This window comes from Euphorbia lathyris, chromosome 3 (assembly GCF_963576675.1).
Source record: "Euphorbia lathyris chromosome 3, ddEupLath1.1, whole genome shotgun sequence".
Lineage (NCBI taxonomy): Eukaryota > Viridiplantae > Streptophyta > Magnoliopsida > Malpighiales > Euphorbiaceae > Euphorbia > Euphorbia lathyris.
The window spans coordinates 59,539,334-59,553,263 of NC_088912.1; the positions used below are offsets into that span (position 1 = coordinate 59,539,334).

Sequence of the window (13,930 nt, forward strand, 5' to 3'; positions counted from 1 at the left end):
AATTTATATTTCTGTTGTGCCTGGTGTTTGCTTATTTTCCTCCACCTAGGGATGAGAAGATGGTACTGGGTGGTGATCTTAATGGACACGTGGGTTCTATGCGAGATGGGTTTGAGAGTGTTCATGGAGGTTTTGGTTTTGGAGATAGAAATGAAGCAGGAAATGATACTCTGGAATTCGCATCAGCCTATGACTTGAGTATCATGAACACATGGTTTACGAAAAGAACCTCCCACTTAGTGACTTATCGGAGTGGCGGTAATGCGAGCCAAATTGACTTCCTCCTAGTAAGGAGTGCTTGGAGAAAGAGTTATATTGATTGTAAGGTGATCCCTGGTGAGAGTACGACATCCCAACATAGAGTAGTGGTGCTTGATTTTTGAAGTAGGAGATGTATAAGAAAACGAACACCACAAGTGGAGACTAAGATTAAGTGGTGGAAACTGCAAGGGGAGAACCAACAAAAATTTATGGGTGAGATGGCCACAAAAGATATTTGGACTTGTAATATGGACTTAGATATAGATTCGATATGGACTAAGATAGAGTATAATATAAAGGAAGTAGCGAAGGAAGTTCTAGGGGAATCTAAAGGTAGCATGCCGCCGGGTAAGGACACATCTTGGTGGACAGAAGAAGTAAGACAAGCAATAAAGAGTAAGCGAGAATCCTATAAAATATTGGGGAAATGCAGGAGTGATGAGAACTACGAAAAGTACAAAGAGGCTAAAAGGGAAGCAAAGAAGGTCATACGAGATGCTAGAGCAAAGGTAAATCGGGATCTGTATACAAGATTGGATACGAAGGAATGGGAAAGAGACATATATAGAATTTCTCAGATGAGAGATAGGAAGACGCGAGATCTCGGAAAATTTAAATGTGTGAAGGATGTGGACCAAAAAGTCCTAGTTGGAGATAAGGATATCAAGAAACGATGGAGGTCCTATTTTGATGACTTATTTAATGGAGATCGCGGACAAGATGTTGGAGATATAAGTATCCCTCACGATATGATAAATCGTGACTGCATACGGAGAATTCAAAAGGGTGAAGTCAAAATGACATTAAATAAGATGAGATTGAAGAAAGCAGTAAGACCTGATGGCATCCCTATTGAGATTTGGAGATGTTTGGGAGAGAGAGGAATCGAATGGTTAACGACGTTCTTCAACAAAATTTGGAGAAACAATAAGATGCCATCAGAATGGAGGAAAAGTATCTTAATCCATGTGTATAAGAACAAAGGCGATGTCCAAGATTGTGCCAACTATCAAGGAATCAAATTAATGAGTCACACTATGAAACTTTGGGAGTGAGTGACCGAATAAATACTAAGGAGGACGGTGAAGATCTCGGAAAACCAGTTTGGCTTTATACCGGGAAGATCAACTATGGAAGCCATCCATATAATGCGACAATTAATAGAGCACTATCGAAATAAGAAGAAAGACTTGCATATGGTTTTCATTGACTTGGAGAATGCATATGATAAGGTACCAATGGAAGTACTTTGGTGGGTGTTAATAAGGAAAGGCATTTCGCGGAAATATATTGACATCATAAAGAACATGTATGAGGGAGTGTGCACGAGTGTACGTACTAATGTTGGGAAGACTGAAGAGTTCCCTATTACGATTAGAGTGCATCAGTGTTCCACACTTAGCCCATTTCTTTTTGCCATCGTTATGGATGAACTAACGAGTTCACTTCAAGATGGTATACCATGGTGAATGTTGTTTGCAGATGATATTGTGTTGGCTGATGAGACGAAAGAAGGCGTGGAGAGGAAGTTGGAACTATGGAGACAAACTTTGGAATCTAGAGGCTTTAAGTTGAGCCGAAGTAAGACAAAATATTTGGACTGTAAGTTTAGCGGCGATAGGAGTAGGGAGGTGGGGACAATCACCCTGGATGGGAGAGTTGTCCAGGCCTCGAATTGCTTCCGGTATTTAGGGTCTATTATCCAAATGGATGGAGAAGTAGATGAAGATGTTGCTTATAGGATTAAATCTGGTTGGACGAAGTGGAAGAATGCTACGAGTTTCCTTTGTGAACCCAGCATGCCTAATAGATTGAAGGAAAAATTCTACCGCATGGCAATTAGACCAGCATTGTTATATAGTACGGAGTGTTGGAAGTGAAACACTGTCATAATCATAAGATGTCGGTGGCGGAGATGCGTATGTTGAGATGGATGTGTGGTCATACGAGAAAGGATCGGGTGAGTAATGAAATAATTAGGACAATTACATCTATTGAGAATAAAATGACGGAAAACCGACTAAGGTGGTTTGACCATGTAAGACGAAAAGCGTTTGATGCGCCGGTTAGGAGGACTGAAGGGTGGCAAATGGATGTAATGGTGAGGGGTAGGGGAACACCTTAGCAAACTTGGAAGAGGGTGATCGAGAGCGATATGAGTTTATTGGAAATTGAGGAAAATATGGTAGTGGATAGGAGGGAGTGGAGAGAGAGAATTTATGTCGCGGACACGACTTGATTTCACGATTTTATATAATGATTCATGTTAGCCGACGCCGAATCATTTCGGGACTAAGGCTTTGTTGTGGTTGTTTAGTTTTTCTTATAATGCTCAAAATTGTTATGGCTCCTTCACCTTGGGAACACAAAGCTGATTTTAACCCACCAATATCTAGTTTGTATTTCTAAGATATGGTTGGTTTTTAATTAAATATGTTGATTGATTTTCAAACAAATGGAATATCTTTTGACGAGTGCGTTGAATTGTAATTTGATTCTGATTATAGAGTATAGAATATAAAATAAATCAAATATTAAATAGTTTATTGTTAAATAAGGTTTGAAAACAGGGCTAATAGGGTTGATATATTTTTCCATTTGAATTGTGATAATAAGTAATCAACAGTTTCTTAAATTTTATTAATCCAAGGATGTGAATGTTAAGTAGTGTGGTTAAAAGGTGTGTGATATGTATTTTAAATGGTATGTACATTTATTAAGCCTGTATCAATTGTGGAATTAGCTTAAAAAGAAAAGAAAGCTCCTTGTCTGAAAAATGAGGATTTGATTTGATGATATTGATATCTGAGACGGCCTCTGTAATCTCCTTCACCAAATCAACTATGACCCCATCTATGCCCATCAAATGTTGCATGTAAACTGCTTCAACAACATTATTGAGTTTCCCATATGTTAGAAGTGAGAGCTTGGCTTCTTTGATTCTGGAAACTGCTCCAGGATTTCTAAATATCCCTTTCACCTCTGATACTATCCCATTTAAACCACCCTCTGTGCACACTTTCAAAGCTTCTTCCAACGAATTCCTTCTCACATCATAATAAATCTCACCTCCTCCATTTGTCAGAAAGAATACCTGTTCAATATGAATATGAATACAGACACTAGTACGTACAATAAGTGCAATCAAGAAGATATACATACAGGATAGGTACTCTGCAATTTCCTCATGAGCAATGCAGCATCCGGGTGGAAGGATGAAAATATAATAGGCCTCTCTTGAGCATATTCAACCACCACCTCAAGGACGCATTGAATAACATGGATGAGATGATCTTGCTGGTACACAATATGATCATCAAATTTTAATTCAATATTGAAACCCAATGAAGCCTCTACTTTCTCAAATGCATCTTTCAAAGTGCACACACAATCATCTTGCTCAACATTCCATTTCAATATTTTCCCATCGTATGTTTTCCTTAGCAGACATTTACCCTTCTTCCCTTCTTCTTCTTTTTGTGGCCCATAGCATAGGAACTCTGATAAACTTAGCTCTGTCACTCTCTTCTCATAAATGGTCCCCTAAAATCATATCATATCAATCACCACACTTGTCAACGGAATTCAAACATAAAACAAAAACACAATCAAGGAACTTACATTATCCTCAGAGAGGATCAAGTCGTCATGAAAAATGATGGGCCTTCCATCTCTTGTTACCTACAAAAACGACACTCGTTTTTCACTCTTCCTTCTCTTTGTCTCATTCACCTACATACTTAATTTTCAAATTTATCTTTTATTTCTTTTCTCTTTCAATTTCAATAAATGAAAAGAAACAAACAAACAAAATCCCCAACCAAAATAAACAAACACAATCAGTTCAATATCCACAATAATCTCAAACATATCCTAATTATTACAGAACAACTATTTAATTATCAATCATTATAAAATTAAGGATGGCAGGCAGGTTTTGTACGCGGCGCAAACTCTAAAACCCAAACCAAGATCTATAACGGAAAATGGATGGTAATTACCTGAACGTCAAATTCGATGAAATCAACGGGGTAATTAGCGGCTAAATTGAAGGACATTATAGAATTCTCCTTAATAGCCTTCATCCTTGAATCAGAGGAACTCAACATGTTCATTCCATTTCCCCTATGCCCAATTACCTGAAACTTAGGGAACTTAAACGGGACCCTGTTTAATTCCAATACCCCTGCAAAACCAATAATAATAATTCAAAATCCTTGGTTTGGTTTTGCCTGATGATGATCGAAATGCACAAAAGAACAGTACCTGAGGAGAAGCGGTTGGAGCAGAGAGAAAGAGATGCATTTTCAGGGACCTGATCAAGATTTGGAACATCTGATACATGAACAGCTTTAAGGGCCATTTAACCAAAAAAAAAAAAAAGATGAAGAAGAGATGCGGGGATTGTAGAGCAGGATTAAGGGCGGAGATATGGATTTAGAAGAAAGGGGTATATATGGAGGAGAGGAGAAGAAACAAGAAATGAATCTTCGCGCAGAATATTCCAGTCCGCCATGGATATATGCTTTTGGATATTCCTCTCTTCTTCTTTATCTATCTCTCTGCTTTGTCATTCCTTTCTGTCAAATTAACTTCAATCTCTTTCTTTTCCGTTATTAACGCCCTTCTTTCTGCTTTATTTATTTATTTATTGTTTTCCATTACCTTTATACACGTGGAATTGGTTCCTTCGCAAATTCAAATTTCTTTAAATAAATCTCCATTTTTTTATTTTCTAACTACACGACGTGAGTTGCACGGATTATACAATTTTATTATATAATTATATATCCTATCACACATTATGAATTTGATTAAAAAATAGAAATCTAGAATGTATTTTTTTGTTCAGAGGGATAAGTACAGAAAAAAATAAAAAATCTGTGGTATACACTTTTTACAAATTCGAACTTCTGGTATTTTATTTTTTTTGCAAACAGATATCTGTGCTAAACGCCGTTAGCAAACATATGCAAAATTGACTAACGGTGTTAAAATTCAAAGAGAAAAGAGTTAATTTGATCCTTATATTTATTTATTTTATAAATTAACCACCCTAATTATCTAATTATCACAAATAAACCCCAAAATCAAAAATAAAAATAAAAAATATCATCATCTCCATCTTCTTCTCCTCTCTTGTTCCTGGGCATTGTTATTAGGTGCTGTAGATTGCAAACTACACTTTCCTGGGCATTGTTATTAGGAGCTGTAGATTGTCCATCCATATAAGGAATCTCATAGAATTTCATCACATTCTCGTACACCATTAGCTCCTCCGACAATTTCATCACCTCATCCTGCTGCGACTCCGATTCCAAGTCTATCACCACAACCTCGCCGCGATTCACCTCTTCCACCTCCACCCTCTCCTCTTCCCGTTTCACTTTTACCTCCCCGGAAACGATTATTGGATCAGTAGAAGCGTTTGGTCCTATTTGGTTCAGATCATGACTTTTTGGGCGATCATTGAAATTACAAGTAAGGGGTTGGTACAGAGAGGGATTGGCATTTCGACGAGCAGGTGGGTTAGAGTGATTTTTGGAAGTGAAATCGTCGTTAGGAAAATTCACTTTGGCTTTCTTACCACGAATTTCGCGCGCCGCTCTGTCATAGGCACGAGCAGCTTCCTCAGCGGTGTTGAAGGTGCCAAGCCAAACACGGATTCCTTTCCTTAGATCACGAATCTCAGCTGCCCATTTACCCCAGGGGCGTTGCCTTATCCCTCTGTACAAGTTCTTCCTCTGCCTTTTAATGTGCGTCTTTTCCTCTTGCGCACCACCTGTTTGTATAAATTCCTCAGTCAAAATCCATCTGTCTAACGACTAAGTTCAAACAAAAAAAATTGTTACCTGAAGCAAGGTGGGAGTTTTTAAGATTGAAAGAGTCGTGATCACCGAATGAGGCCGAACAGAATTCGAAGAGGCTGAATTTAGAGAAGGATGAGTTAGGCTAGAGGTTAGAAGCGGACACGCCGCAGCCACGATTGCGCGGTATAAGATCGGCTAAAATGGCACCGCCACACATATTTAGTGAACCAGGGTATGTTAATTGGGGTAAAGAAAAGAAGAAATTGAAGAGTAGGTGTGGTTAAAAGAGGTTTGAAATGGGTCAAAGAAAAAGAATGAGTGAAAGAGGTGTGGAAGTGGGCATAAAAGAGGAGAAGATGGTATTTTTTATTTTTATTTTTGATTTTGGGGTTTATTTGTGATAATTAGATAATTAAAGTGGTTAATTTATAAAATAAATAAATATAAGGACCAAATTAACTCTTTTCTCTTTGAATTTTAACACCGTTAGTCAATTTTGCCTCTGTTTGCTAGCGGCGTTTAGCACAGACCTCTGTTTGCAAAAAAAAAAAAATTACCACAGATTCGAGTTCGCAAAAAGTGTATACCACAGGTATTTTTTTTGTACTTATCCTTTTTTTTATTATAAATTATCTTCTAAAATGTTTTTGATTAAATATTGTTTTATTACTACAATTGAAATACATTTTCAAATAAGATTAAACCTTAATGTTGCATTTAAATTTTTCATTTTGATTTCATTAAAACAATCATTTTGATTATTATTAAGTCATTGATAAAAACTCGTATATGTTGTAAATTCATTACAACTTTCTTTAATTAATTGGCTCTTGCTTATTCATTTCACTTACTCCCATTTTAAGATAAAAGAAGTGAGTTGTTTCACACCGCCCTCTTATTTCCCACATACCGCCCCTTGAGATTTGAAAAATTAAGTTCAAATTGACATTCTAACTCCCAAACACATTAATTCAAATCCGAAAAAGAACCCGAACTAATTATGGCTGGACGTGGATATAGAGGAAAAGCAGTAGGGATCATTCCGGTAAAATTTGAACTTAATAGTTTTTATTAATTTGTTTTTAATTTTTTTTAAGTTTTCTGTCCCGAAAATCGGGACAGAAAATCGCATGATTTTACTCATGGCGGGTCCAGGACCTGCCATGAGTAAAATCATGGCGGGTCCAGGACCCGCCATGTTATGTAGGATGGCGGGTACCTGGACCCGCCATGTTTTGAAGAACGGTGGGTCCTGGACCCGTCGTCAAGAGAGAGCGGCGGGTCCTGGACCCGCCGCTATGAAAACGGGTCGGTTTTCTGTCCCGATTTTCGGGACAGAAAACTAAAAACTACAAAAAAAAATTAGTAGTTAGCGTATTGTTTTTTGCATGTTGTTTTTAGAAATATTTAGCGTATTGTTTTTAGAACATTAGCCTGTTGTTTTTAGAAATATTTAGCGGATTATATTTATAAATTTAGCTTGCTGTTTTTAGAAATTTAGCGTATTGTTTTTAGAAATTTTTTTATAAGTAACTGTTGAATGTTTATTTTTCAGCGTGACATTTTAGAGGGTTCCGGAGATCGTCATCCTTCTAGACGTGGCGTCACAGCCTCTGTTCGGAGGGAACGAGGAGCAGAGAGGCTCATGGCGGATGCTCAAAGGGCGCACGTGACAGTGCAGCGGCCTATGAGTGACGATGAGGATTATGTTACCATGGATGATGGTGAGGATTTTCCCGAGAGCGACCCTAGCCCAGTTCGTCGGGCGGCGAAAGGGAAGGGTGGTCGTGTCGAGTCATCTGGTAAATAATTTATATTTTTCTCATAATTTTTTTTTATTAATTTACTTTACTATAGAAAAATTGTTTAAATGTTATACGTTTAATACTATTGTAGGGAGTAGTAAGCGCTCGAGGAATGTTGTAGACGATGACTGGGTTGTGACGGATCCGGTCCCCGGTGGACCAATTGATGGTACTGTGATTCCCAGCTTCTTGGGACATGTCGCTTCTACCATATGGATCGGACAGCTGAGGTCGGAGCTCAGGGGCCACACTAGAGGGACATTCTGCAGGAAATTGAATGAGTGGTATACGAGCACTCGTCCAGAGGTCAGGGCGCTTATACGGGGATCGCAACTATCACACCTCCCATCTACCATATACACACACATTGATATTCCCCTTATATGTGCTTTTGTGGAGCGGTGGCAGCCAGATACGTCATCATTTCACATGCCATTTGGGGAGATGACGATTATGCTGCATGACGTCTAGGAGATTCTACGTATCCCAGTGGAGGGGCGACTGGTGTCTGCTAGCATTGGTGGGGAACAGCTTCAGTCGGTAGTGATGGAGTTGTTTGGGGTGACTAGAGATGTGCTGTTGGCTTCCCATTGGAAAGGTGGCGGGGTATTATGCACTTCAGTTGTCTCTTTATGCTCTGTAGGTCGGATGTCTGAGTTTGAGGCTATCGGGTGGATTTTTTGATGTTCGGTTCCACCTTGTTTATAGACAAGAGTGGCGACTGAATCCGACCCGCGTGCGTACTAGAGGTGCAGGATGGGGTAGAAGATGTGGCTAGATACTCCTAGGGCACAGCTACACTAGCATACATATACCGGCAGCTAGGTGTTGCTAGTAGAGGAGATTGTGGACAGATAGCGGGTTGTCTGACTCTTTTACAGGCGTGGATATACGAGTATTTCCCGTGTTTCAGGCCTCAACGAGAGGGACTGACACCCCATTTGGACGCTCCCCGAGCTCGTATCTGGATCCCGACACAGCAGCCCCGGACAGAGACTCGATTGAGAGATTTGTGTCGCCGTCTTGATAGATTGACAGCGGCGGATGTACGATTTCTACTTGTATAGCAATAAATTTTTTAAAATATATTAATTTACTTTTATAATAATTAACTTGTTACATTTGTAGGTGATGCGGATTCCATATGGTCCTGACATAGTGACCCGCACCTAGGACTATCTATAGAGGATGGATACGATACCGGGATGTCATAGAGCCGTATATGCCTGATAGATGTCTCCGTCAGTTGGGGTATATCCAGATTGTACCCATGCCAGCTTTCAGGGGCACGAAGGTTGTACGTCCTTGGAATAGCAGCCGGTATCGGTTAGAGCATCCAGTTGTGGTTGCTGACGATAGTTGGGGATTTTTCCCAGCAGCATCTACGCTCATGTTGATGATATACACTCTTGCTCAGATTCCATCAGCATGTGATGAGACGTACATGGAGTGGTACACTAGATATTCACATCCACACATCATGCCCGACATGGATGCACACCCACCGACGGTTCTCACTCGTTCAAACAGCGAGCTTGTAAGTAATTTTGATTTTATCTGTTAATACGAGTTTTTAACAGTAATATTAATTAATAAGATTTTGTTTTGTTTTTTGTTTTTGCAGTGGGTTAATCGGTGGGCTACTATGTGCACTGGCATGTTAGCAGCTCTTCGATGCGTAGATGAAGAGACGTCAGAGGTGTGGGCGGAGGAAGTGGATAAGCTTATGCATGATTGGCATTTGGCCAAATGATTAGTGATGTTTAAACAGTATTACTAGTATCTTTATTTTAGTTGTTTCAGTTTTACTAAACAGTATTGTTAGTATTTACTAAACAGTATTGTTAGTATGTTTATTTTTAGTTGTTTCAGTTTTACTAAACAGTAATTCCAATTAAACAGTAATTTAAAGTTCAGTAATGACATTAAACAGTAATTCAAATTCAGAAATTTCACTCAACAGTAATTTGAATAAACAGTAATTCCAATTAAACAGTACTTTCACTTAAACAGTAATTTCACTAAACAGTAATGACACTAAACACGATATCTTGTAGCTCTAGATATTCTATCCCACTGTGCTCGCCGATCTGCATACAAAAGGTCCCATCCTTCAACGCTACTATGACGACATATGTCCCAGTTAATTAATATCGGCGGCACTGGAAAATCTTTAGATAAATCGAGCCGAATATAATGTTCGTACCCACGACCTAAATGAGCAATAATAATTTCTCGTTGTGGTCGTGTAGCAGTTGCGGGTGCATACAGCGGTAGCACAGTACCACATGAAAATAAGCTCTCTTCATTCCCATATCCGAAAAAAAAATACAGCAGCATTATATAATGATGCAATCGGATACAGGTCATCATAAGTTAGAATCCAATGTTCCATTGTACAATTCCCACCATCCCAAGCAATCCGCTTAACTGCCGCTGCAATCCCATCATAGTAAATTGGCTTGTATAAAGTACGTTTAGCAATTATTTCATTCACTATAGCCGTTCTAACAAAATACCAACTCTCTTCATCACCGAATACTCGGTCTGCCACAACACGGAACCTACAGTTACCATCACCCTTGACATCGAGATAGGATTCAATATAAGGCTTTATGATTTCAACGATTTTGTCATAATTATGGTAATCAGTAATATCACATTCAGTGGTAGCAGTACCTATAATAATACAACTCTGGACTTAATAAACATTTAATAGTAAAAGGAACACAATTTATTCTATACACAATTATTACGTAAATTAAAAATAACAGTAAAAAATACCTGCTGATCGGTTAGAAGAGCGCCCACGACTCTGACCCGAACTGGAAGACTGAGTCTGTCCACGACGACTGTTATGGTACTCCCACTCACTGGGCATACATTTGGTTGATAAAGATCCTTTCGGTCGTCCTCGAACATCGGCTTTGACTTCCGGTTCATAATATCTAGCTTCGTCTGGATGAAGTTGTCGGTGAATAAATTGAGAAACATTGCGTATAAAGGTTGGATCGCTTTTATCGACCTCATCAACAAGAGAGTGAAATTATTCCCGCTCCTCGGTCCCATGAACATACTCCAAATTGACACTGGTATCAGGTTGACCAATGACAAGTGTTTTCCAAAATGGATGTATCTTGGAAATACTTACCGATTTACATGAACGAAACGCTCGGCTAAGCTCGCATGCACACGGAATCTGGTAAGAGGTTCTCAACCTATGATCACAACGTTCATCCACTTCATAACTCAACTTTTGCATTCACAAATATTCAGCACCAAGCAACTCCAAACAGTGGTGGGACACTTTGTACGTCAAGTATTCGAACGGAAATCCGAAGTGCGATACAAGCTTTTTCTGTCTTGAAGATTCAAGAGTGCCCCTGATACGAATAAACATGTAGTATCAATCAAAATATATATTACTAAATTCAAATATAATAATAACAGTAAGGAAATGGAATAAATTTGTACTTGATTTTGACGACTTGCAAATCAATTTCATAGTGAACCTTGGCCCAAACTGTATCGAGGGATCCAGTAGAGGAATTCAACCATTTCTTTAAAGAAGAGTGTTTACTCTCCACTCTACAGGTTGTTGCGTTGCCAAAATGTAAGAAATCTTTAGTCCACGCAACAACAAACTTCTCTTTGTGGACTAACCATGTATTCTCAACATAAGCTACCACATTACCTATCCGTCCCATTGTATCCTTCATCTTGGCCACTTCCAACTCATATTCATCTATTGTTTGAGAATTTATTATTTTCTTCCATCTACCATTCTTGAATTTTGAAGCAAATTTCATGTCTTCACCCATGAGTTTGTAGACTCTATTTTCTACATCCTTGTTAATATGCCAAGTACATAACATGTGTGCAGAATCTGGGAAAACCTCTCTAACTGGCCTCATCAATCCTAACTCTCTATCAGTCAAAATAACTGTCGGGTTCATGTCAAACCCAATCAAATTCCTCAAACACTCCATAACCCAACGATAGCTAGATTCGGTCGCATCCTGCATAACATATGTGGCCCGCAAAACGTGGACATATACTGATGGCAAAACCATCATCCTCAACCACATCATCGGTTAAAGGTATAGTGAACCTTGATCTAGTCGCGATGTTACAAGCCCAATTTTCTGCCTTATCGCACAAAATTGATAGGATTATGGCACCGTGCGATACCAATGGTAATCCAATCCAAACGGATATGGATTATGAAAATATGAGTGAGATCGAACAGGTAAATTTTGTCCAAGGGCAAAACCAAACTAATAATCCTTATTCTAATACTTATAATTCTGGATGGAGGAATCATCCTAACTTTAACTGGAAAGATAACAATAATAATAATGCAAGTGCTAATAAAAATCGTACCAATAATTATCAAAATCAGTCAAGAGATACGATTGGCACTTTATCTTCTAAAATCGACAAATTCATAGATGCTATGAGTGGAAAAATAAGTAATCACGACGATGGTTTTAAACGGATCGAAAATAAATTCGATCAGCTTATTAAAAACCACTCATCTAGCATCCATAATTTAGAGGTCCAAATTGGTCAACTTGCTAAATCAATTCCATCCCGAAAAGAGGGAAGTCTTCCCAGCCATACGAAAGAAAATCCGAAAGAGCAGGTAAAGGCTATCACTCTTCGTTCAGGGAAAAATTATCTAGGTCCGGAAATGCCCGGAGATTCGACTTTACCAGGAACTGATTTACCAAAGTCCAAAGAAGATGTATCAAACACAAAAAGTTCACCAATTGACTCAAGTACAAAAACTTTTGTACCCAAACCACCTTTTCCGCACAAAGTCCGAAATAAGGACTATGACAAACAACTTTTAACATTTCTGGATAAACTTAAAAATTTGCACATTAATCTAACATTTATGGATGCAATTACACAAATTCCTAACTATGGTAAGTTCTTAAAGGATTTAATTTCGAAGAAAATTAGTTGGGAAGGAATTTCATCTATTTCGCTAACTGAGGACTGTAGTTCAATAGTGTCGAGTACTCTGTCCACTAAACTCAAAGATCCCGGATGTTTTACTATTCCGTATAAGTTGGGAAATATTGAATTCCCGAGTTGTCTTTGTGATTTAGGAGCAAGTATAAACTTAATGTCGTTGTCTATTTTTAACAAGTTAGGTTTAGAAGAAGATATCAAACGTACCAATATGGTTTTGCAATTAGCGGATCAAACCACTAAGAGACCATATGGTATAATTGAGGATGTTTTAGTTAAAGTCGACAAATTTATTTTTCCTACCGATTTTGTTATATTAGATTTTGCATATGACGTTAATTGTCCACTAATTTTTTGTAGACCGTTTATGAACACTAGACGTTCTCTAGTTGATGTGTCAGAAGGGAAAGTAGTTTTAAGGATAGGAGAAGATAAGATCGAGTTTAATATGAACAAAGCGATGAAATATCCTATGGAGGAATTCGCCTGTATGAAACTTGACTTAGTTGAAGAATGTGTCAAAGACGTTATTCAAAAAGAAGAAATAATAGAACCTATAATGGGTGAAGAATTAGAAGATAAGGACCCAGAGCCTTTGATTCGAGAAGATGGACCAGTTCTGCTTTTGATTGTAATACCCCCTAAATTAGAACTTAAAGAATTACCCAGTCATTTGAGGTACGCTTTCTTAGGCGAAGGCGATTCTCTACCTATAATTATCTCTAACAAATTAACAAATGATCAAGAAGAAAAATTGAAAGAAGTTGTTAGAAATAGGATATGAAGTATGGGATGACAAATTTCAGACTTAAAAGGAATTAATCCTAGTATCGTAATGCACAGAATTCACTTAGAAGAAGATAAGCCACCTAAAGCGGATAGGCAAAGACGGTTAAATCCAAACATGAAAGAAGTAGTAAAAAATGAGATTACTAAACTTTTAGATAATGGAATCATTTATCCGATCTCGGATAGTGAATGGGTTAGTCCAATCCATTGTGTACCTAAAAAGGGAGGCATAACTGTTGTAAGGAATGACGAAGGTGAATTAATACCTACGCGAACCACCACCGG

At 38.3% G+C, this 13,930-nt stretch overlaps 2 protein-coding genes across 2 annotated transcripts; one reads left to right on the forward strand and one right to left on the reverse strand.

Annotated features, from left to right (window-relative positions):
• Positions 1–2,873: 2,873 nt before the first annotated feature.
• LOC136222632 (glycerophosphodiester phosphodiesterase GDPD1, chloroplastic-like) lies at positions 2,874–4,820 on the reverse strand. The gene is made up of 5 exons (XM_066010374.1): positions 4,528–4,820; positions 4,263–4,447; positions 3,883–3,942; positions 3,424–3,804; positions 2,874–3,355 (listed from the first exon to the last, which is right to left on the reverse strand). The coding sequence occupies exons 1-5, from the start codon at positions 4,622–4,624 to the stop codon at positions 2,978–2,980; spliced, it is 1,101 nt and encodes a 366-aa protein (XP_065866446.1). The 5' UTR covers positions 4,625–4,820; the 3' UTR covers positions 2,874–2,977.
• A 1,710-nt stretch (positions 4,821–6,530) lies between these two features.
• LOC136222633 (uncharacterized) lies at positions 6,531–9,739 on the forward strand. The gene is made up of 5 exons (XM_066010375.1): positions 6,531–6,663; positions 7,627–7,873; positions 7,968–8,922; positions 9,005–9,413; positions 9,501–9,739. The coding sequence occupies exons 4-5, from the start codon at positions 9,099–9,101 to the stop codon at positions 9,627–9,629; spliced, it is 444 nt and encodes a 147-aa protein (XP_065866447.1). The 5' UTR covers positions 6,531–6,663; positions 7,627–7,873; positions 7,968–8,922; positions 9,005–9,098; the 3' UTR covers positions 9,630–9,739.
• Positions 9,740–13,930: the final 4,191 nt, after the last annotated feature.